The sequence below is a fragment of the Eretmochelys imbricata genome, chromosome 13 (assembly GCF_965152235.1).
Source record: "Eretmochelys imbricata isolate rEreImb1 chromosome 13, rEreImb1.hap1, whole genome shotgun sequence".
NCBI lineage: Eukaryota > Metazoa > Chordata > Testudines > Cheloniidae > Eretmochelys > Eretmochelys imbricata.
The window spans coordinates 32,286,808-32,311,994 of record NC_135584.1 but is presented as its reverse complement, the minus strand read 5'-3'; the positions used below and the strand labels follow the sequence as shown (position 1 = coordinate 32,311,994).

Here is a 25,187-nt window from a genome sequence, read left to right as displayed (position 1 = left end):
CTTATCTTTATTTTGGATACTAGCATTCCAAGTACTGATCCATGAAAGTACTTCCCTTGTGTTAGGGGATCCAGAGGGATGGGGGCTTGCTGAGAAGCCCACCCTCTTTGATAAATGGGTCACGGAATGAGGTCTATGCCCATGGGGAAAGGATGCCTTCCAAGGAAAGGAGGCACTTCAGTCCACTTTTAAGAGGTTTGAAGTTAAGGCAGCATTATGGAATGTGCTACTTCAGCAAAGGCAACTGGAGGATTGTAAATTAGAGTTAGGGGTGGTTAAAGATAATTTGGCACTACAAGGTTTGGATTCGGAAGGAGAGTTAACAGACCTCCTTAAGAGACAGGAGCTGGGGGGACACGGGTAAAGGCTTTGCAGCATCAGAGCTGGGGAAGGAACACTGGGAAACAGACTCTGCTGGTGTGTAGAGCTATGGATATGCTTGTTTGAAACTAACCCCAATAAACATTGCATTGCCTGCACTTCAGATTTCTGGTCTTCTGCTTTCTGTCTGCATGACAGGAACCAGGGGAGGGGGTGAAGGAAAGGCCCCCTAACACCTGGCTTATACTAAGCCCTGGTCTACACTATGAGGTTAAGTCGAATGTAGCCGCGTTAGGTCGATTTTATAAGCAGTGCGTCTACACAACCAACCCTCTTCCATCAACCTAAAGGGCTCTTAAAATCGACTGCTGTACTCCTCCCTGGCGAGGGGAGTAGCGCTAAAATCGACCTTGCTGGGTCGAATTTGGGGTAGTGCAGATGCAATTCAACAGAATTGGCCTCCAGGAGCTATCCCAGAATGCTCCACTGTGACTGCTCTGGACAGCACTTTCAACTCCGATGCGCTAGCCAGGTACACAGGAAAAGCACCGGGAACTTTTGAATTTCATTTCCTGTTTGGTCAGTGTGGCAAGCTCAGCAGCACAGGTGACCATGCAGTCCCAGAATCACAAATGAGCTCCAGCACGGTCCGAACGGGAGACACTGGATCTGATTGTTATATGGGGAGAAGAATCTGTGCAGGCCGAACTCCTATCAAAAAGAAGAAATGCTAATATATATGCCAAAATCGCACAGGGTATTGTGGAGAGAGGCTACACCAGGACACACAGCAGTGCTGCGTAAAAGTTAAGGAGCTCAGGCAAGCCTACCAAAAGACAAAGAAGGCAAATGGTCGCTCCAGGTCAGAGCCCCGTACATGCCGCTTCTATGATCAGCTGCATGGCATTCTAGGGGGGAGACCCTACCACTATCCCACCACAGTCTGTGGACACCTGCAAGCAGAGAGTCTCACGCAACACAGGGGAGGATTTTGTGGATGAGGAGGAGGAGGAGAATGCACAGCAGGCAAGCGGAGAATCTGTTGTCCCTGGCAGCCAGGACCTTTTCATCACTCTGGAGCAATACTCTCCCAAGGCGGGTTCCTGGACGCTGAAGCCAGAGAAGGCACCTCTGGTGAGTGCACATTTGTAACTACAGTACGGGGGTTAAAAGCAATTGTGTTTAATGTTTGATTTGTCCTGAAGAATTGGGATGCATTCACGGCCAGCTACTGGAAAAGTCTGTTAACGTGTCTGGGGACGGAGCTGGAATCCTCGAGTGTCATCTCCATGAAGCTCTCCTGGAGGTACTCTGAAAGCCTTTGCAGAAGGTTTCTGGGGAGGGCTGCCTTATTTCATCCTCCAGGGTAGGACACTTTACCATGCCAAGCCAGTAGCAAGTCGTGTGGAATCATTGCAGCACAAAGCATGGCAGTGACTGGTCCTGGATTTTGGTGGCATTCAAGCAACATTCGGTCTTTATCTTTCTGTGTTAGCCTCAGGAGAGTGATATTATTCATGGTCACCTGGCTGAAATAGGGGAATTTTTGTAAAGGAACAGTAAAAGGTCCCCATTCATGCTGGGCTGTTTGCACTTGGCTAAAAGGGATCATCCCTGAGAATAGCCACGTGATGGGGGGAGGAGTGAAGGGATGGATCATCCCAGAGAATAGCCATGGGGTGGGGGGAGGGGTATGCCGCACATCCACCCAAAACCCGCAGCCCCTCCTTTTAAATGGCAAACCCAACCGGCATTGCTTGCTATGGGAAAGGAGGGCGCACAGTTTGAAACCATTCCCATATGTTATGAAGGTGGAAGAAGCCAACCGCGCATACCCTTTGGCTTACCATAGCTGCCTGGAAACAGAATTCCGTTGCGCAGCCGTGTGTGATGTGTCACCATACTGGCAGGCACTCAATATAAAAGGCAAAATGCAACCTTGTACCTAAAGCACATGTGCTGTCTGCTGTGAATTGCTTGATTCACTGTGAAAGAGTCTTCCATTTGTTCTCAGAAATGTATCATCTTAAATTTTACTCTCCCTTTTTATCCCCCTGCAGGTGCAAATGTTTCTATGCTCCCCGTATCATCTCCGTCCCTGAGGTTATCACAGATTAGAAGGAAAAAAACCTCACTCACGATGACCTGTTTTCCAAGCTCATGCAGTCCTCCTGCACTGAGAGGGCACAGCTGAATGCATGGAGGCATTCACTGACAGAGACCAGGAAAGCGTTAAGTGAGCATGTTCAGAAGATGCAGGAGGCGATGCTGAAGCTAATGGGGGAGCAAACGGACATGCTCAGGTGTCTGGTGGAGCTGCAGGAAAGGCAAGAAGAGCACAGATCGCCGCTGCATCTACTGTATAACCGCCTGCCCTCCTCACCAAGTTCCATATCCTCCTCACCCAGATGCCCAAGAATGCTGGGGGGAGGCTCTGGGCAACCAGCCACTCCACTCCAGAGGATGGCCCAAGCAACAGAAGGCTGTCATTTAAACATCTTTGATTTGTAGTGTGGCTACAATAAGCAATGTGGCCTTGTCTTTCCCTCCTCCCCCACCCCACCCCACGTGGGCTACCTTGTCAGTGATCTCCCTTTTTTTTTAATAAATAAAGAATGCATGGATTCAAAACAATACAGACTTTATTTCCTTTGCCAGCAGTGGTTGAAGGGGGGAGGGGGATTGGCTTACAGGGAAGTAAATTCAACAAAGGGGGTAGTTTTGCATCAAGGAGAAACACACACACACCTGTCACACCATAACCTGGCCAGTCATGAAACTGGTTTTCAAAGCCTCTCTGATGCGCAGTGCTCCTAGCTGTGCTCTTCTAATTGCTCTGGTGTCTGGCTGCTCAAAATCAGATGCCAGGCGATTTGCCTCAACTTCCCACACTGCCATGAACATCTCCCCCTTACTCTCACAGATATTATGGAGCACACAGCAAGCAGCAATAACAATGGGAATATTGGTTGCGCTGAGGTCTAACCTAGTCAGCAAACAGCACCAGCGAGCTTTTAAACATCCAAAGGCACATTCTACCACCATTCTGCACTTGCTCAGCCTATAGTTGAACTGCTCCTTACTACTGTCCAGGCTGCCTGTGTATGGCTTCATGAGCCTGGGAGCAAGGGGTAGGCTCGGTCCCCAAGGATAACTATTGGCATGTCAACATCCCCAGTGGTAATTTTGTGGTCTGGGAAGTAAGTCCCTTCTTCCAGCTGTTCGAACAGCCCAGAGTTCCTAAAGATGTGAGCATCATGCACCTTTCCTGGCCATCCCACGTTGAGGTTGGTGAAACGTTCCTTGTGATCCACCAGTGCTTGCAGCACCAATGAGAGGTTACCCCTTGCGGTTTACGTACTGGTTGGCAAGGTGGTCCGGTGCCAAGATAGGAATATGCGTTCCATCTATCGCCCCGCCCCAGTTAGGGAACCCCATTGCAGCAAAGCCATCCACTATGACCTGCACGTTTCCCAGAGTCACACTACCCTTGTTAAGAGAAGGTCAGTGATTGCGTTGGCTACTGGATCACAGCAGCCCCCACGGTAGATTTGCCCACTCCAAACTGATTCCTGACTGACCGGTAGCAGTCAGGTGTTGCAAGCTTCCACAGGGCTATTGCCGCTCGCTTCTCAACTGTCAGAGCAGCTCTCATTTTGGTATTCCTGCGCTTCAGGGTGGGGGAAAGCAACTGACAAAGTTCCAGGAAAGTGGCCTTACGCATGTGAAAGTTTTGCAGCCACTGGCAATCATCCCATACCCGCAACGCTATGTGGTACCACCAGTCTGTGCTTGTTTGCCATGCCCAGAATCAGCGTTCCACTGTATCAACCTGTCCCACTGCAGCCATGATGTCCCAGCTGCCACATATTGTGCTTTCAGGAACCTCTGTGTCCATGTCCTCCGCAAAATCGTCCTTGTGCTGGCGTCTCCTAGCCAGGTTCTGCACATACTGCAGGATAATGCGCGAGGTGTTTACAATGCTCACAACAGCAGTGCTGAGCTGAGCGGGCTCCATGCTTGCTGTGCTATGGTGTCTGCATGGGTAACCCAGGAAAAAAGGTGCGAAACAATTGTCTGCCGTTGCTTTCACAGAGGGAGGGGAGACTGCCGACATGTACCCAAAATCACCCGTTACAGTGTTTTTGCCCCATCAGGCATTGGGAGCTTAACCCAGAATTCCAATGGGCAGTGGAGACTGCGGGGACTGTAGGATAGCTACCCACAGTGCACCACTCTGTGAGTCGATGCTAGCCACGGTATTGAGGACATGCTCTGTCGACTTAATGCGCTTAGTGGGGACATACACAATTGACTGTATAAAATCGCTTTCTAAAGATCGACTTCTATAAAATCGACCTAATTTCGTAGTGTAGACACGCTCTTAGACGTAGAATGGACTGTATCTTGATTTTGACAAGTTTCGTGTCTGCTTATGCAAAGTGTTTACTTCAGCAAATGCAAGGAGTTATGAAATGCTTAGCATAAGTAACTGGGATTATGGAATAGTCCAGTTTCGGCTACATCACTGTTACAATATTGGTGCGTCATGCATACTAAAATATTTCTATATGGTGTGGATAATACATATTATTAATATTATATAAATATATATGCTAGCCAGCATATATTCATCAACGTCCCTCAAGACTGGCTCTTGGACATCTCTGCAGGGTGAGACAGGATTGTTAAGTGACTATTTTGTTAATCTCCATGGTGGCTGAGGTTTGGGCCTGTTATTAGTTGTGCTCAGGTGGTGGCCCTAGGAAGAACACTCAGAGTAGGTCCTTGGCCTTTCTGTTGGGAATGCTATCAAAGAAGTTCTTTGTGTCTGAGATGGTGACTCTCTCCCTACTGGGAGAAAAGGGCACCTCACATGGTGTGAGTGGTGTGCAGGGGACCAGCACCATGTGGCTGAGCTATTTGCTTTTGTCTCTGCACTTTTAGTTCTTTGACGGGTACTTGAACTGTGAACATAATCGACTTCTCAGCCTATGGCGGCAGGTGGTGACCTTCCGCCGTCACTTCCTGGAGATGAAGACTGCAACTGACAGGTGAGCAGGAATGGGGACTCAAGCTGTTGAGGAAAAATGGGTGCTTCCCCTCACACCTTGTTCTGAGCCCTGATGGTGCTGGGTTTACAGTTAAAGGACACAGTGTTCTCTCTGACAGCTGAAAATAAAGGAAATAACTATGTCTTGTTATGACACTCTCCTTGGAAGACCTGGGTTGCCTTAAGAATCTTATTCTCTGGGCTGGCAGGTATGGGGTCCCAAGCAGCGATGGTGGTGGGAATGGGTTAGGGATGCCTGAGCATTGTGAAGAATGAACTGGAGGAAAGTGGTGAGGTCTGGGCATATTTTCAAATTGCCTCATTAAAAAGTCAAACTGCTCGCTTTCAAAAATGCCTAAAGTACACACCAGTTGTTCAATGATAACGGAAGGGCCTGGATTTTCAAAAGGGCCTAGGTGAGTGAAAGTCAATGAGAGATGGGCATCTAATTCTCTTAGTCATTTCAGCAGATGGGCTTGATTCGTGCAGCTCCCATTTCCTTCTCCACCTCCTCTGTCGCTCCTCATCCTTCCTCTGTTTCTTTAACAGAATCATGAAGGTTAGAGAAAGGAAAGATTCATACGGTTAACCTAGTCCATAGTCAGACTTGTTTGTCTCCATCTGTTTTTCTAGTACTCTCTCTGTTTTATCATTGTAAATATCTCAGTTGGTGGGCTTCCACAGCATCTCTTGGGAGACTATACTAAAGATGAGGACCAGGTCCTCTTAAACATATTTGGAACCAAATGCTGGGTTTGGGTATCCTAGAGCTGGGTGATGTAAGCATACTGAGGACATTGCAGCCACATTAACTCAATAATCCTCCTTATTGTCCGACCCCATGCGCTGTGAACAGGAAGGCCAAGAAGACAGGATGCTGCAGAATTCTACAGGAGAAAGCCCACAGGATAGAAGAGCAGCCATCCCAATCTCTGGGATCTTTCACAAAGAAAGAAAAATGACTCCACTGACCCCTGTGCAAATAATACCTAATGGTCAAGAGCATGAAAGGCAAATGGGAAAGAATCAGCATAGGAACTTTGTCCTAATCCATTGTGATGTGGACATTGCTCAAAACCCACCGATGCAGTTTCTGGCCCTGGCCCATGTCCATGCCTGAAAAGTAACTAATGGGAAAGATATCTGAGGACATCAGGTACTGCTAGAATTGCCCAGCCACAACTAACTCTTTCCCAGAAGAGGAAGATTGCTCATAGGTAGATAAGTGATAGCACTGTCAATATTGATCAGTAAGGGGGGCTTGATAGTCTTGATCCTGTGATGATAAGGATCATATAAGCAGCAAGTTACCTATATAGAGAAAAGAGAGTTAGTATACTGGCCTTCATCAGCCAGAAGGTGCATGGGCCTAACTTGCAGGATGTATCCGGAATTAGTCACAGTACCTCCAGAACCACAGTTGGCTGTAGGAGCTGAAAGTCAAGCAGAGAAAATTTTGCATTTGTTTCCTTAAGACGGAGGTGGGCAAACTACGGCCTGCAGGCCACATCCGGCCTGTGAGCTCCTGGTTGGAGAGGCTAGCCCCCGGCCCCTCCCCTGCTGTCCCCCTTACCCCGCAGCCACGCCGCCACATGGGCAGTGCAACTAGCTCCGGGCGGGTGACATGGCTTCCAGTCCTGCCGCTCTGAGCGACATGGTAACGGGGCGGGGGGGGACACAGGCGGTTGGATAAGGGGCAGGGGGTTCCTGGGGGCAGCCAGGGAGCAGGGGGGATTGGATAGGGCGTGGGGCCCCGGGGGGAGGCGGTTAGGAGTGGGGGGGTCCCAGGAGGGGGCAGTCAGGGGCCAGGGAGCAGGGGGGGTTGCATAGGGGGTGAGGTCCCAGGGGGGCAGTCAGGGGGCGGGAAATGGGAGGGGGCAGATGGGGGCGGGGGGCCAGGCTGTTTGGGGAGGCACAGCCTTCCCTACCCGGCCCTCCATACAGTTTTGCAACCCCAATGTGACTCTCAGGCCAAAAAGTTTGCCCACCCCGTGCCTTAAGACATTGCTTGGTAACTCTGAAAACAAAATAACATACATTCTTCATGGTGAGGAAATTTCTATTCTGTCTGATGGGAGACAGTCTAGATATTATGCTTTAGTCAGACACAAGTTGTTTGGCTCAATATAGGGGTAGCTGGTGAAATTTAAATGTCCTGTGTTGTACAAGAGGTCAGACTAGATGATCCCATCTGGTCTTAACTCTGTGAATCAAGAACAGCTTGCCTACTCGACAACTGGAATTGCTTTACTAAGTTGGACTTTGCAGACACCACGGTGGAGACTAGGTAACCTCCATGTCCTGCAAACCCATGGTGTAAGACTTTTAAAAAATTTTTTCAATCAGTCTCAGCAGTGGACTTCTGCCACCGGTGCCGCACCTATCGTCCCCTGCTCCATATGTCAGGGGGAGTCTGTAAACCATGGAGGTCTATGAGAGTGAGATATTGGACCAGAGGTGGCCAAACTATGGTCCACGGGCCACTTCGGCCCTTGGGACCGTCCTGCCCAGCCCTGAGCTCCTGGCCTGCGACGTTAGCCCCCAGCCCCTCCCCTGTTGTTCCCCCTCCCCCACAGCCTCAGCTCGCTGGCCGCCAGCGCAGTGCTCCAGGCAGCAGGGCTGTGAGCTCCTGGGGCAGCGCAGCTGCAGAGCCCAGCCTGACCCGGTGCTCTGTGCTGCATGGTGGCATGGCTGGCTCCAGCCAGGCAGCGCAGCTGAGCACTGCCAGCCATCTGTGCTCCAGGCAGCGCGGTAAGGGGGCAGGGGGGGTTGGATAGAGAGCAGAGAAGATCGGGGGGAGGGCGGGGGTGTGGATAGGGGTCGGGGCGGTCAGAGGGTGGGGAACAGGGGGTTGGATGGGGGCCGGGGTCACGGGGGGCAGTCAGGAAGGAGCGGGGGGTTAGATGGGATGGCGGGGGGCAGTCAGGGGCAGGGGTTCCGGGGGCGGTCAGGGGACAGGGAGAAGGGGCGGCTGGATGGGGCAGGAGTCCCTGGGGGGCAGTCAGGAAAGAGAGGAGGGGTTGGATGGGGCGGCAGGGGGCAGCCAGGGGCGTGGAGTTTGGGGGTGATCAGGGGACAGGGAGCAGGGGGTGGTGGATGGGGCAGGAGTCGCGGGGGGGCCGACAGGGAACAGGGGGGTTGGATGGGGTGCGGGGGCCGTCAGGGGGTGAGAAGCAGGGAGGGTCGGATAGGGGTCCAGGGCAGGGCCATGCCTGGCTGTTTGGGGAAGCACAGTCTCCCCTAACTGGCCCTCCATACAATTCTGAAAACCTGATGTGGCCCTCAGGCCAAAAAGTTTGCCTATCCCTGCATTGGACAAAGGCATTTAGAAGTCACTGAATTAATAGCTGAGGACAAAAGAAAATGATACAATTCCACAAGGCCATTAATAGAGTAATTTGAGTACTTCAGAGCCATCTGAAAATTGACAGGTTCCATATACCTTCAAGAATAAAATAGATTAATTGGTCCAACCATAAAGGTGTGTCAGACCCCAAAGTGTAGGAGGGAATGGTCAGTCTATGAAAAAGGTGTAATCTTCACTCCCAGTCCAAACACCAGATCTAGAGCATGGCCAACTATATGTGCTGAGCTAAAAACCACTTGGGACAGCTCCAAGAGTTTCATGGCCCTAGATACAATACAGACTAGATGGAGCTACTATAAGGTTGGTGCCTAACTGGTTGGAAAGCCATTCCCGAAAAGTGGTTCACAGTCAAGCTGGAAGGGCATATCAAGTGGAGTATCACAGAGATCAGTTCTGGGGCCAGTTCTGTTCAATATCCTCATCAGTGATTTAGATAATGGCATAGAGAGTACACTTCAAAGCAGGGGTCTCAAACTCCTGGCCCGCGGGCCCTCTGTGGCCCGAGAACCTCCCCACTGCGGCCCACGGAGGAGAAACTCATGCAGCCACGCTGCTGACTCTGTCTGCTGCAGGCACCACCCCCCGCAGCTCCCATTGGCTGGGGGAGAGGGGCAGAGATACCATAACTAGTCGCTAGGCAGAGTCGGCCATGGAGGCGGTGTCACTTTTTTCCACAATGAATATAAACAAGTCAAAATACTGAACGCAACTATCTGACGCACACCTTGCTGCAATCCTGAAGATTTCAATTGCTCAGTCACTGAGGCCAAACATCAACAAACTGACAGAACTGAACCGTTGCCAGATGTCTGGCAAACACTAAAAAAACTCTGGCAGGCCAAGAATTGTATAAAGTTGTATGACAGTTTCATTATTTCTAAGAAATTCGAAATAAAAAATACAATATAAACGTTTTGTTTTCTGGACACCATCTTCAGTGACATTAGTGGCCCGCTGGGAGGATTTGAGGACTAGCACTGGCCCTAAGGTAAATTGAGTTTGAGACCCCTGCTGTAAAGTTTGCAGATGATACCAAGCTGAGAGGAGTTGCAAGTGCTTTGGAGGATAGGATTAAAATTAAAAACTGATCTGGACAAACTGGAGAAATGGTCTGAAGAAAATAGAATAAAATTCAATAAGGGCAAATGCAAAGTACTCCACTTAGGAAGGAACAGTCAATTGTACACGTACAAAATGAGAAGTGACTGCCTCGGAAGGAATACTGCAGAAAGGGATCTGGGAGTCATAGTGGATCACAAGCTAAATATAAGTCAACAGTGTAACACTGTTGCAAAAAAAGCAAACATAATTCTGCGATGTATTAGTTGGAGTGTTGTAAGCAAGACATGAGAAGTAATTCTTCTGGTGTACTCCATGCTGATACAGCCTCAACTAGAATGTTGTGTCCAGTTCTGGGCACCACATTTCAGGAAAGATGTGGGCAAACTGGAGAAAGTCCAGAGAAGAGCAACAAAAATGATTAAATGTTTAGAAAACATGATCTGTGAGAGAGAAGGCTGAAAAAATTGGGTTTGTTTAGTCTGGAGAAGAGAAGACAGAGAGGGGACATAATAGTTTTCAAGTACATAAAAGGATCTTACAAAGAGGAGGGTGAAAAATTGTTCTTGTTAACCTCTGAGGATAGGACAAGAAGCAATGGGCTTAAATTGCAGCAAGGGTGGTTTAGGTTGGACATTAGGAAAAACTTCCTAACTGTCAGAGTAGTTAAGCACTGGAATAAATTGCGTAGGGAGGTTGTGGAATCTCTGTCATTTGAGCTTTTTAAAAGCAGGTTAGACAATTACCTGTCAGGGTTGGTTTAGCTAATACTTAGTCCTGCCATGAGGGCTGGACTAGATGACCCCTCGTGGTCCCTTCCAGTCCTATGAGTCTAAAGATATCATGGCTGCCATAGAATCGTAGAGTTAACCTAGTAAAAATATGGACATTGAAGTCACTGAGAACAGTGACTCCAGTGCCATTGCAGAAAGAGGAATCCAGTAAACTCAGTCAGGGATTCCGGTGCAACATGCAATCTATATTTTAATGTTATATCCAAAATCTATGTTAAAAGAACGTGAAATTTTCAACATCAAGGACTCGGAAGATAATTGCCTGTGCAACCTAAATTCAACATCCTAGTGCGTGTGCATTATGATACAGTCTTTAATTACATTTTTGCATACTGTTTTTCCCACAGGGCCCCTATGTCATGCAGTCCAAGGATGGACAGTGCTTTGGGAATGAATTGGGTGTATAGTAAAGGAGGTTGTTCGTAGGACTCCTGCCTCATTTGTTGTAGAAGTTGAAGGTGTATAGTGAATGAGGCAGAAGACTGTAAGAAGAGAATGAAGCGTTTCAGGGAAATGGATTCTATCCTTGCCTTTTCCACAGAGTTCCTGTGGGATTCTGGGCATGTCACAAGCCAGATGGTCAGTAATTCTGTGTTCCTTATTTTGTGGGTGCCCGACTTCAGACACATGGAGTTTGATTTTCAGAAGTACTGAATACCCTCGGCTGCAGCTGAAGTCAATGGGAGCTGTGCTTGGAACATACAGAGTGCTGTAAACTTTTGAAAAATCAGGCTTTAGGCATCTCAGATTGATTGACAGTTTTGTGCCTCACTTCCTTACCTATAAAATGGGGATAATACCGCCTCACCTCACAGAAGTGGATCAGAAGTCAATTAATTAATGTTTGTAAAACACCAAAGTAATATGGTGAGAGCACCATAGAAAAACCCATGAGGAAATTAGTAATTTTATATTCACTGCAGGATTTCGATGCTTTGCAGTAAATGCATAGGCCACTCAGTAATAGTGAAGATAAAAATCTTAAATGGTTGCCAGGGGGCCATCCATACGTGGAGGAGGAATATGTAATCATAGTTAAAGACTATATCGTAATTCATATGTGCAAGGCGATTGAATTAAAGTTTTGCACAGGCAACCATAATTCAGATGTTTCCTAACATTTGAGTGCTTGATTATGCAACCTTAACATTCTTTTAATTGATTTTTGTATTTGTAATTTATTGGATTTCTGAAAAAGCAAACTGAAAAGAGAGAAATTCCATCATGTGGCATCATATTGACACCCGCATGGATCACTGATGGGGTTGGATTCTTTATATCCACCGCACAGACTTCTACTACTTGAGCTAATGGAGTAACTGGCAACAATAGTAGATTTTCATCTTCTGAACACAGAGGGGGTTGAGGTGCACACTTTGCCAGGGGTTTCACAGATATTTTCTGACAGCAGAAGACTGGTGAGACTCTGGAAGAATTCTGTAGTGGGTACAGATCGTTTCGCCTGTGTCTCTTCCAGTCCTGTGTCCCTTCTCTCCCAGTCTCCACTCACCCTGATTTCTCATCCTCATCCCAGCCTCCTTGACCAGCCAGTCCTAGTCTCCTCTCCAGACTTCTCTTTGACATTTGAATTTTTCTACCCCCACTGTGGCTCCCAGATCCATTCTCCCCTTTGGCTTCATGCCCTCAGTCTTCTTGCTAAGCTAGTTCCAACCTTCCACAACCCTCAACTGCTTGTCAGATCCATCTTCCACCCTGCTCCCACTGATTCTAGTCCCTCTCCTTGCTCTGTCATTCTCAGTCTCCTCCTATGCCCCACACCAAGCTCCCAGGTCTATTCTTCCCAACCAGGTTCCTTGTTCAAATCTACTCGCTCCACTCCACTTCTATTTTAGCAGGCTCAGCTCCCCTGACCCCTCTGTATTCCAGTCCTAGGCATGCTGCTTCCACCTTATCCTCCATGCTTCCATGCTGTCTGGGTACCTGCTGGGGGAGCATTGAGAACACAAGAGAGACTGTCTCCCTGCACCCGGTTCCTGTGCTTAGCACCACAGTGGTCCCCTGGAGCAGTAATTGTATGGAAAAAAGTCCTGCTCAGTCACTGCACCCCTTGGCTGAAGTATGCTCAGTACAGACAGAATCTTCTGAGAATTTAGCTGCCAAACTCTAAGAAGTCTCTGAGAGAATGAAAACTGAGATTTTTTCACCCTCAAAGGCTTATAACTTGTTTACATTTGGGTAGCTTTTCACAGGGAAAGCAAAAGGCACATCTTAGACCCCAGGGTAGTCTCCAAATTTTAAGACCTTGCTGCAAAGCCATGGAGGTTCTAGAGCAGTGGTGGGCAACCTGCGGGCTGCATGTGGCCCGTCAGGGCAATCCGCTGGTCAGCCGTGAGACAATGTTTACATTGGCCGTCCGTAGGCACGGCCGCCCGCAGCTACCAGTGGCCACTGTATGCCGTTCCTAGCCAATGGGAGCTGCAGGAAGCGGCAGCTAGCCCACGCTGCTCCCTGCAGCTCCCATTGGCAAGGAACGGCGAACCGCAGCCAAAGGGAGCTGCGGGCGGCCATGCCTGCGGACAGTCAATGTAAACACTGTCTCACGGCCCACCAGTGGATTACCATTCACTGAGCTGTGTCCACTGTCATGGGCATACATGCCTTAGTATCCTCGTAGAGTCTGCCAAATGCTGTTACCGTGCTTTGTCGACAATAAACCTGGCCGGGTGCCTTCATACCTTAATGAATCTTGTGGTCATTGAGCGGTTCGCTTGAGGTCTGCTGTGCCAGCTACCTGCGCAGAGCTGGGACAGCATACAGAGGGAATACACATAATTACATTTCCCACAAATTAGGGGGAAACCCCTCCCAAAGCCCTTACAGAGGTGGATTTTAGAAACATGTCCCCAGACCTTTTTAAATTTTCCGCTATAAGTCAGATTTGAAGTGACACTAGCTGGATGTAGGTCAGGCTCAATGGCCACTGCATATACCTGTGGGTCAGCCAGTTGCAGTGATAAATGGCAGGCTTGAAAGTCTCTTGGCCACTCTGTCTGTGGCATGCACAGTGTAACCCTAAGGCTCACATGCCAAACAGAACTCTCTTGTGGATACTGTGTTCAGTTTTGCGCTCCCCAAGGGGCAATGGATGCCATGTGCTAGCTGGAATTTATCTTGAGAAATTGAGATCATTGTGGGCAGGATTGAAGCCATGCTTGATCCCCAGTTCTGGGCAAAAAAACGGCTTGTAGAATCTGTCAACCTTAGGAAAAGCTGGGGCGGGGGAGGTTCAGGGGGCACAGTATCCCCTGAGTTAAATGACCAGATGTGTTAGCTTCAGTAGAATAAAGGGGCCCAGAGCATCAACGGTATTAACCTGATCCTGTCACTGTACGATATTAACAGTTTTAAACAAAATTTGGAGTTCCAAATGCTGAGACCTTGGCCTGCGTAGTACCATGGCAAATACAACATTAAAAATGCTTTTAAACTTTATTAAATATACAAAAAAAGGAAAAACGGTTAAAGGAATTAAGTGTAAAGTATTAAGCCAGGCTTTCATTTTAACTATCCTTTATTCTAGTGGTTCTCAAACTTTTATATTGGTGACCCCTTTCACACAGCAAACCTCTGAGTGTAACCTTATAAATATATTAAAAATGTGTTTTTAATGTAACACTGTTATAAATGCTGGAGGCAAAGTGGGGTTTGGGGGTGGAGGCTGACAGCTCGCAACCCCTCACATAAAACCTTGTGACCCCCTGAGAGGTCAAGACCCCCAGTTTGAGAACCCCTGCTTTATTTCATTTCCCCTTTAACTGTAGAGAGTCCTTACAAGGAGAAAAACCCCTGTTTGACAGTCTCTAAAATTGTATTAGAGATGGCGGTAACGCTCCTTTTGGGGAAAAAGTTAATTGAGATGGGCTAGAGTTGTTTTTAAAGTCAGATCTTGCTTCTTTGAAGACAAAACCAGACAAACACATGCAAAAGGGGAAGAAAAGAACAGCTTCTGTCTTTTTGATGGTGACTCTCACTTGCGATCTCATTGCTGGAGAAACACTAGCGAAAGCATTGCTCTGATCAGCCACTCAGAGACCTGGTAAACTTTTACAAGCATCAGACTGTTTCAGGCATTGCTGTTAGCCAGCTCCTTGTGCACTGGCTTTATGCAGTGGTACAAAATGTACAGTCTTGGCCAGCTAAGCCAGTCTCTTATTAAACAGTAGACAAAAGGGAACAGAAGAAATAAGGTGGGGAAGGAAAAGGACACAGGAGGGATAGGGTGACAGCAAGAATCCAGGTCTCCCATCCCAGGTGGTATTCATGATTTAACCAAAGCTTGTGGAGGTGATGTCCCTCTCTCTGGCCCAGTCTGGTCAGGATATCTCCACAATCAGGACAGTGAAGGCCCAATGGTGAAAATGCGTATCCTGGAATTCCAGGAAATAGTGGTGGTAGCAACCATGATGGTAGAGCTCACTCCTTCCAGTCCACCCACCTCCCAATCAGTCAGCGTCCACTAATTCAGCCTTCCACTTTTCTTCTGAAACAATTTTATGTGACAGCTTGTTGTGACAATTCACAAACCTTTACCCATTTTCCATCAGATAAGCTCATAATTGGAGTAGGACTGCTAGGTTCCAATTATTACAACAGACTCCTAATTTGGTTCACTAGCCCTACTCTCTGCCCCCAGATGTCAAAGCAATCAAAGTAACTATGTGGATTTTAGGGCACTTTAGAGTAGTCCTTTAAACAGAAAGCTGTTCTTAACCTTAACTATAGCAGAGTTGTACAAGAGGGTGTGTTGGGCAACCTTAACTGTATGCCTGTAATTAGCCCCATTTTAACTTAATCCCTGGATTTGCACACAGCCAGTCTAATTTTTGGGCAGGAGACCTTCTGTATTTTCACAACCTCCTCTGCTCCTCATGTGCCTCATACCACACCATACACCCTGCTGGAGACAAGTACATCCATATACATTTCCTGCCATGTTTCCCAACTAAGGAGCTTATAACACTTTTGTAATTGGAATTTGAGGAACAAACCACTGGTCAAGCCTGTGGAAATTGTTAGCTGCAGAAACCTGAAAGTTCCAACATTTTCCTTACAACACAGGGAAGTTAGACTGGGGAGAACCCTCTTAGTATCAGTGTAGAAATTAAAGTTGCTAAATCAAGCACTCAACCACAAAATCCCAAAGTTCAGGTTTCGCCCATGAATCTTTGCCATGTTGCACACATGAAATGCTTTAACAAAGGAAACAATACTAGAAAAACATGATGTATCTATAATGAGGCGAAGTCAATACTTCAGGAAGTAGCTTAGCTTTTGGGATTTCCTGATTTTTAGTGTAGATCACCTTTAATGGTATAATAATGCAAGATTTTTGCATTCAGGTTTTTAGCTGTGTGTTTGTTTTGTTTGGGTTTTTTGGAGGAGTGGAGGTTGTGCAAAAAGAAAATGTATGCAAGCCCTTAGATGCTTATCTGTCCCTGTCTGAATGTTTCACAATTCTAGTATATTTTTCTTTACAACATTCCTGTGAGGTAGAGAAGTGCTTTATCCCCATTTTGCAGATGGGGAATTGAGACACAGGAAGTCTGTGGCAGAGCTGGGAATTAAAGCTGGGTCTCCCTAGTCCTAGACTAGCATTGAAACATCCTCTTCTTCCTTAGTTGATTATAAACCAGATCACTGATCCTCTAAGTATCTGAGATGGCTGAACAGCTTTGGAAAATGTGAATACTGATCTTCGACAATGGGTTGTAATTGTCATGCTGTGACATGGTTAAAAGATGAATTTGCAGATGAAAGTGTTCTTGAGGATCTATTTTACTATTTTATTCTGCTTTAGGGACTTGTCAGCACTGAAGGCAGACCAGATAAGACTTTCTGGATCAATACTTGTCAGCTGCTTCCATCTAAGTTCTGGTACACGGCACTGGGAGTCGAACACTTTGGAAAGATCTGCCCCAAGGGATCAGACACAACAGCTTTGTGCAAGGGCTCAGGAGCTGGAGAAGGAAGTATACCAGAAAACCCAAGAAGTGATGTGCTTGCAGGTCAAAGGGAATATAGAGAAAGAGGAGCTTCAGGGCAGGTAAATTAGTCTTAAAAACCCCACACACCTTTGGGGAATGTTTCTCACCATTTATCACAGAGGCCTTTGGATTCAATCTGTATTCTCCTTCAAAGCACAGCCACTCCGTACTGGGCTTGTTTTTTGAAATGGTATTTGCTGTTGGCTTTAAAAAGAAATAGGCATAGAGGAGCCTGAATGTAAAGAAAATGGGCTCTCTGAGTGAGATGAACTTGGGAGTAATAGTGTGTGTGGAAATGGGGATTTCCTTGGAGGGTGGGAGGCAAAGCTGGGTTTACAGTTACAAGAGAACCTTAGAGTTACGAACACCAGAGTTACATACTGACTGGTCAAGCACACAACTCATTTGGAATCGGAAGTATGCAATCAAGCAGCAGCAGAGACCAAAAAAAAAAAAAAAAGGAAACACAGTACAGAATTGTGTTAAATGTAAACTACTAAAAAAAAAAGGGGGGGAAGTTTAAAGAAAAGATTTGACAAAGTAAGGAAACTATTTCTGTGCTTGTGTCATTTAAAGCAAGATAGTTAAAAGCATAATTTTTATTTTGCGTAGAAAAGTTTCAAAGCTTTAAGTCAATGTTCCGTTGTAAACTTTTGAAAGAACCATAACGTTTTGTTCAGAGGTACAAACATTTTAGAGTTACGAACAACCTCCATTCCCGAGGTGTTCGTAACTCTGAGGTTCTACTGTAATGTAATTGAAGAGAAATGATGACCAGTGTAAAGGGACCAGTTCTGTCCCCCACCACAGTGCAATGCTATGGTAACCAGACCTATGCTGCAAGGGGCTGGAGAGAGAATCTCCACAGTGCAGATGCTGCATGGGGCTGCCACTTATACTGCCCCCTTGCAAGACCAGGTGCAGGGACATGTTGGGGGCATCTACACAGTGCTCAAAGTTACAGGGTTCCTGGGTGTGACACAGCCCGTAATCAGCCTTTCATGGGGCTGCTATAACTTACCATACCAGAACCACAGAGCACCTCAGAATCCTGAAGGCCCAAAGGTGGCTTAAAGCCATCTCTGTCCCCTCCCTCTAGGCTGAGTCTTCTGTGGTGTATGTCATGGAGGTGCTGCACAGACTTTCAGACATAGTTCCTATGCAGTTGATGGTGTACTAAGCTTTTGGAATATTGCACAGACTTTTTCTTCTCAGGGTGATGGAGCTCTCAGCCTTGCTGGCGCAGTCCCAGAAGCAGAATGAGGAGAAAGAAATGACCGTGAAGACGCTTAGTGACACGATGGAGATTCTGGTGTGTGACAAATTTGTGGAAAAGCAACCCAACAGAAAAGCTATTGGGTTTGAGCTGTGTTTTTCCCCCAGCCTCACCATAAAGAGTTGTGGCTTCCTCCATATATGGGAACATAAGGCACTTTGCCTAAATGTGTGTTTCGTGGTTGGCAACTGAAGGCTGGGCAGTGGCAGGGGAACTGTGTGCACATCTAATCCAGCATCGGAGAGCTTGTAACAGAACATTTCACCTCAGGCACTTGTAATCCAGTTAGGTCAGTGACCAAAGACTGTCAGCATATGACAGACAGCTTCTCTTTTTATCCAGAATGACTTGTTGGCCTGTCTCATTCAGAGTTATCAGGTGTTCACATTGAAGTTGGTGTCCTTGTTCATTTCAGCAGAGAAGATAAGGATTGACTGGGCCATGAAGAGTAATGTACCCTTTCATCCCGAGAGCTGGCCCTTCTTTTCGGAGATGAGGCACAGTGGCAAGTCAGTGCTAGGGGAGATGGAAATGCTCCAACTCATCCTTTCTTTATTCTGTTTCTAGGAGGCCAGTCGGGTGGCGGAAGAATATAAAGCTTCACTGACCAAGAATGCCAAAGAAGAAACCCTTTCCCTTCATCAGGTGATAAAAGACATAACTCAGGTAAATAAAATGTTCTGGCGCTATAGCCATTCTGCTACAGACATATCTGGGAAAGGCACAGGAAGTGCACAATATATGTGTACATGTCCAAAGGCCAGAAATCTGGGAAAAGACCCTGACTTGGAAAATCTAACTTCTCACATCTCACTTGCCTGTAAATTGCCTTTCACTGTGGGCCAGATCCTGTAGACTTTGCGTAGACCTTACTCAGGCAAACATTGAAGTCACTGGGAGTTTTGCCTGAGAAGGAATGTAGGGGTCAAGTCGTGTCTTTTTGGAACATTAACAGTATTTTTTTTTATCCTTATCCTGGCTTTGCTGAAACACTTGTTTAGCCTTCTGCCTTAATAACTTATTATCTCATCTCATCTCTTTGCCTCTCCAGCCCAGCCCAGTCCTCCCTCTTCAAAGTGATAGTCATTAAACTGGGTTTTCAAAAACAGTGTTTGGATGGTCCCTTACACCCTTTGCACTACACCAGTGCCTCCAACCTTCTTCCCTCCAGCTCGTCCATTTCTCTGACTGTCCTCCCCACACCCTCATTTCCCCAAGGCTGCAACTGCCTGCTAGCTCCACCCTCTTCCTTGCCATCACATGTCCCTGGTAAGATTGGAGGGGCCATGGAGAAAAGGGCAAGTAGTGGGGTCTGAGGAGTGCATATAATAGCTGGATAGGTCCATCAATGGCTATTAGCCAGAATGGGCAGGGATGGTATCCACAGCCTCTGTTTGCTAGAAGCTGGTAATGGGCGACAGGGGATGGATTGCTTGATGATTACCTGTTCTATTCATTCCCTCTGAAGCACCTGGCATTGGCCACAGTTGGAAGACAGGATACTGGGCTAGATGGACCTTTGGTCTGACCCAGTATGGCTGTTCTTGAGACAAGAAGGGGCAGGTGAGGTGAGTTGAGATCCAGATCCCTACCCCAGATCTGTGCGTAGTGTGTGGGACGGGTCTCTACACACATGCGTTCACCAGAGGAGGCTCAGAGGGGAGTGATATGCCCCATTGATCTCAATGAAATGTTCTCAGATGGATGAGAATACCCCATGGAGATGAATACCGCCTGAAATAATAGTTCAGAGAGGTGTGAACTTAGGACGTAAACTCACTGTGCTGCTCAAGTTCAGTGGCTGCATCACATCACTTTGGGCCACCCAGTTAAACTGACTCAGCAACTCAGCCTTAGCCCTGGTCTACATTAGGACTTTAGGTCAAATTTAGCAGCGTTAAATCGATGTAAACCTCCACCTGTCCACACGATGAAGCCCTTTATTTCGACTTAAAGGGCTCTTAAAATCGATTTCCTTACTCCACCCCTGACAAGTGGATTAACGCTTAAATCGGCCTTGGCGGGTCGAATTTGGGGTACTGTGGACACAATTCGACGGTATTGGCCTCCGGGAGCTATCCCAGAGTGCTCCATTGTGACACTGCTCTGGACTGCTCTCAACTCAGATGCACGATTGTTTGCCTTTGCTCTGACGCAGGGAGGGGCGACTGAAGACACGGCTTACAGGGTTGGCTTATAGGGAGCTAAAATCAACAAAGGGGTGGCTTTACATCAAGGAGTATTTCAGACAGGACTTCACGGAGAGTTCCAATAAGAAATGGTGCACCTAAGTTATTATTCTTATTGGAACAAGGAGGTTAGTCTGGCCTCTGATTGATACATGGCTAGATTTACCTCGCTGCACCTTCTCTGTGCGTGACTGCAGTGTGACCTAGAGGAATGAGTCCCCTAGACGGGGGCGGGGAGGGGTTTGCAAATGAGTACAAAACAAATCTGGTCTGTTTCTTGTTTTGATACACTCCATCTATCTTTTACATCTTTGGCTGGCAGCAGACGATGCAGAAGGACTGCATGCCATCCACATCTCATGGCTGCTCGGCAGAAGATGGTACAATAGGACTGCTAGCCATCCTCATCTCTTGCCTGCCCGGCAGAAGATGATGCAATAGGATTGCTAGCAATCCGTATCACCTGACTGCTCACCATAAGATGGTTCAATAGGACTGACTGCAGGACTAAAGAGAATGACTTGATCAAGTCACTCCAAATTTAGTCCCTGCGCCCATGTTTGCCCAGGCGCTCCTGATCGACCTCACACAGGCGACCAGGAGCACCTTGGACATGACGATGACGGCTACCAGTCCTATTGCACCGTCTGCTGCCACAAGGCAATGGGTTGCTGCTGCTGTGTAGCAATGCAGTACCGCGTCTGCCAGCACCCAGGAGACATACGGTGACAGTGAGCTGAGCGGGCTCCATGCTTGCCGTGGTATGGCGTCTGCACAGGTAACTCAGGAAAAAAGGCGTGAAACGATCGTCTGCCCTTGCTTTCACGGAGGGAGGAGGGAACGGGGGCCTGACGATATGTACCCAGAACCACCTGCGACAATGTTTTAGCCCCCATCAGGCACTGGGATCTCAACCCAGAATTCCAATGGGCAGCGGAGACTGCGGGAACTGTGGGATAGCTACCCACAGTGCAACGCTCCGGAAGTCGACGCTAGCCTCGGTACTGTAGAAGCACTCCGCCGAGTTAATGCACTTAAAGCATTTTCTGTGGGGACACACACACTGGAATATATAAAACCGATTTCTAAAAAAACGACTTCTATAAATTCAACCTAATTTCGTAGTGTAGACATACCCTTAGTATTGCTACATATGCACATTTCACTCTCTTTAACATGTCAGTTATGGTTAACCCATATTGGAGTTCCCAACTTTATTCAAACTCTTTCAGTATTGCTTCCCCAAAGAGGCAGCCGGGGCTGTGTGCTAGCTGAGATCAACCCTGAGCAGGTGATATCAGTTTGGGCATAGTTTGAGACCCAGGTGTGTGGTGGGCCAGAAAAAAGAGGATTTTGATATCACGTGGCTTTTTCTCAGGAACATGTTGCTCAAGTGACCCCAGATTTGGTCCACTAACCCTACCCATGAAGCACAGCAAATGTCAGGACACTCTGATTCAGTATGTGGAAAAGTAGTCTGCTAAACAGTGAGTCACAACCGTTACTATAGTGCAGCTACTGCTCTGCTGTAATTACTCAGGCATGTTATGGGTTCTTCATCACCTGAAATCTTTAATTCAAGATCAGGATGTATTTTGTAAAAGATCAGATCTACCATAACCAGAAGTTATGGGTCTGATGCAGGATGAAATTATCTGGCCCATGTATGCAAGAGGTCAGAGTAGATCATAATGTTCCCATCTGGCCTTACATTTGTGAATAATCGACTGTAAAAACTGGCATTATTTAGATTGCATGAACAAGTGTAGGAAGGGAACTGACTGAGTGTCCAATGGCTAGGGCACTAGACTGCAACTCGGAATTAGAGATGCTATTTCTGCTTTACTCTGTGACTTTGGGCAAGTTACTTGGGCCAGAATTCTCAGCGTTGGGTGCCTAAAGATAATTTCCTAAATTCATACTAAGACTCCTAAATGAAAGTGGCTCACTTTTGAGAGGGGCTGAGCAAGTGCTGCTTTCAAATGATTTAAATGAAAAATTAGGTTATCTTTATTGAGGCACCCTTGTTTGAAGACTATGGCTTTCATCTCTCATCTGTAAAGTGTCAATAACACTTCCCTTCCTTCGTAAAGCCATGTGAGATCATCAAAAGAAAATCACTAAAGAAATGCTGAGTATTGTTATCCAGATTATGGAAGATAGATCAGTTTTCACTGTCCCATGACAGAAGAATAAGGGTGGGTCCTTTGCTGAGGTTAGGGTGCAGTGAATATAGAACAAATGAAAGGAAATGGTGCTTCACACAACAAAATCTGCCTTGGAAATGTACTGGAGGTTATTAGGTCAGATATGGCGGCTGTATTTATTTTTTATGACCAATAACACTTGTTAGAAATCCCAATATAAGAGTAATCAAATCTCCTACTTCAAGGCCTTGCCTGATTGCTGCAGGGGTCAGGAGGGACATTATTTTCTTTTCCCTATACAGCACTACATAATTGGCTCTCATTCTGGGCCACAGCCCTCAAAGGAGCATCTGAGCAGTCCCTTCCAGGATTCAGGGAGTGAAGGAGAACTTCCTCCCAGCCTGTCTCAGAAGCCCTAGATGTGGGCCCTGAAACAAGATGCTAGCACTTATTTCATGTCCCAACCTCTCTGTGTTCCCTTTTGCCATGGCCTCTCCTGTCACTCTGTCAGCAGCTTGACAATTTCTGGCTCTTAAGTTTAACACCATGTGACATGGCAGGGCTTCTCCCCAACTTCCAAGCATATACTGCCATGTCCAGTATCCTTTAAGATTTAGTGTACAAACATAAGGAAATAAAACAAACACAAACAGTCCCTTTGCTCAACCTTTTGTCTTAGGGTTTCATGACCCCACTCCCAGGCATCTCGGACAATCCAGCTATTTGCAGCTTCCCAGTCCACTCTGCTCCCTTTCTGGAACACCAGCTCGAGGGCTACTTCCTGGGAACCTGGCCCTTGCTCCAAGGACCCACCACAGGAGTTAACTCCACTCCTCTGGGGGAATCTCTCCCCAGGCACAGCCTGCCCCAATCACTCCTCTCTGTCCTGCCCTCTGACAAGTCTTTTTAGCCCCAGGTGTAGCCCTTCCCCTTTTCATTGGCTCAGTTGGGCCCACCTGCCCTGACACAGGAAAGCTGGGCCTGGTCTGCTCACAAGGACCAGGTACCCTTTGACATACCACTCTTTTTCTGGTACTTCCAGAGCCCTTTGTTACTAGCCCCATGGCTGTCTGCCCAAGAGCACTTTGATAAAGCCTTAGAACTTCCGTGTGCTTGGCGTTTCTTACCCACATGCCTCCTGGACTTCCTTTCCTGCTTGTGGCCTTTAACTGGACAACCTTACTGTTAGCTGCATGGTCCACATGCATGTTGTGTGAGGCGAGTCATTATTGTTCTGTCTGTTTGCTCATTTAATCCATATAAGTTTAAATGTCTTTTCACTTGTATTTTTCAGTCAATCTGATGTGCTGATGAGTAATTCTTCTTTCCCTGCACATGTGTATAAGTCCTCTGTGTTTCCTTTGCACGTGCTGGTAACATTAACTCATTCTTTTTGACTGCCCCTGGTTTTCCTTACAAACTTTAGTTGACTGACTGTTCCTCTTAGGTTGCCTCCCTTTCCCCATTCCCAGGACAGGAATTTTAACCTCAGATCTTTGCATAGACCCTCATGAAGCTTCTTTGGCCAGTTCTTGCTCTTTTCAACCTACTGTTTCAGAGGAATTATGATCAGTTGCTCTTCTATTACCTTATTCTTCAGAATTTGTCAGCTGCTTTCTCCTCTGGGGAGTTTTAATACTACTTTTCATGGGTATTGGTCACTAGAGGCCTGATTCTGTTACATTAAAGCTCTTTATATCTTTCTGACCGCATAAAGAAGCCTCAAAGGAGGCAGAAACAGTGCCTGGGGGCCACAAGAAGCTGAGCAGTGGTTAAAGTAAGCCCCCAGAAGGCCTAGAATGGAGGGAGTACAAACATAACATCCATTCCTGCCCCACGGTTTTTCTCTTGTTCTGCATTATTCTGGAAGCACCCGTACCTGAAATGCAGGAGGTCATGGCCACCAGAACCAATCTTCCCTATTGCCTTAAGTCAGTTAGCCTGTAACTTCTGACTGAAGGGTGGCATGGAGGAGGAGGGAGACATAGGTAAATAAGAGTGAGTGATAGGAGGGAAAGAGTAACAGCTTGGTCTGGGATTTCAGGCCGTGCTAGACGATACTGACAACGCAGTCAACATCTCATGGGCTGAGAGCTCCCAGCATCCTGAATCCAGCGCCCTCTCCTCCCTGCTGAGTTCCAGTGACATGGAAAGGGCCCTCGTTCTGGTGCACGAAGCATTGTCAAGGAGGTGCCGGGCAGTACAGGTGAGAGGGATCGGGTGCAGGACTCTTTTGACACTGGCAGCAATTTCCCCAACCCCACTGCCAGCCCACTCTCTCAAATGCCTATGCCTCGTCCGGCCTTTCCCCCTCCACTCACTCCTGCCCTCCAGCCATCCTTCTCTCCACACGGAGACTGCCATTCCTCTGCCCCCACTACCTCTGTAATTTCCCCTCCCAACCTGAGCACCCTCCCACACTGGATCACATCTTTTGCCCTCAGATGATCCGCTCCTCTCCTGACTCTCCCAGCTGACTTATGTTTGAACTATCTCCCTGCACTCTTCAGCTGCTGTTGCCCTCAGGCCTAACTGTTGACCTCCTCCTAGCTGGTCCTCCTGGACCCATCTTCTCAACCCCTACCTGCTCATACACTCATTCCACCTCTTCCCCTGGCAGGCCCTAAGGGAGCAGCTTTCAGCCAGCCAGAATGCTGTCCATTCTCTGCAACATCAGCAAAGGCAGCAGGAAGAGGAATGCAAGATGCTGAGGCAGAGGCTCCAGCAGCTGGAAGAGAACTGCAAGACACTCACCAGCCAGATGCAGCATCTCCAATCACTGGTGGAAACGCTCAGCAGGTCAGCCCTATGTCCTCCCTCCACGTCGTATAGGGACTTCAGTAGCAGTGTTTGGGGCTAAGAGCGCTCTTGTTCCATAGTAAATCTGGCTCTGCTTCTCAGGTTAGTCTTTTCCTGTCACCAGCAATTCATGTTCCTAGCCACTGCCCCATCTCCAGGCTGCCTGAGGGAATTGGA

General features: G+C 47.4%; 1 protein-coding gene across 3 annotated transcripts in view; it reads left to right on the top strand.

Moving 5' to 3' along the window:
- CEP250 (centrosomal protein 250) overlaps positions 1-25,187 on the top strand; it is a 114,433-nt gene that overhangs the window by 12,619 nt on the left and 76,627 nt on the right. For all 3 annotated transcript variants that reach the window (XM_077832348.1, XM_077832349.1, XM_077832346.1), the window contains exons 6-11: positions 5,269-5,375; positions 16,413-16,658; positions 17,815-17,911; positions 18,443-18,541; positions 24,256-24,417; positions 24,832-25,010. In XM_077832348.1, coding sequence (XP_077688474.1) covers positions 5,269-5,375; positions 16,413-16,658; positions 17,815-17,911; positions 18,443-18,541; positions 24,256-24,417; positions 24,832-25,010 — 890 coding nt within the window. The remainder of the gene's footprint in view (positions 1-5,268; positions 5,376-16,412; positions 16,659-17,814; positions 17,912-18,442; positions 18,542-24,255; positions 24,418-24,831; positions 25,011-25,187) is intronic.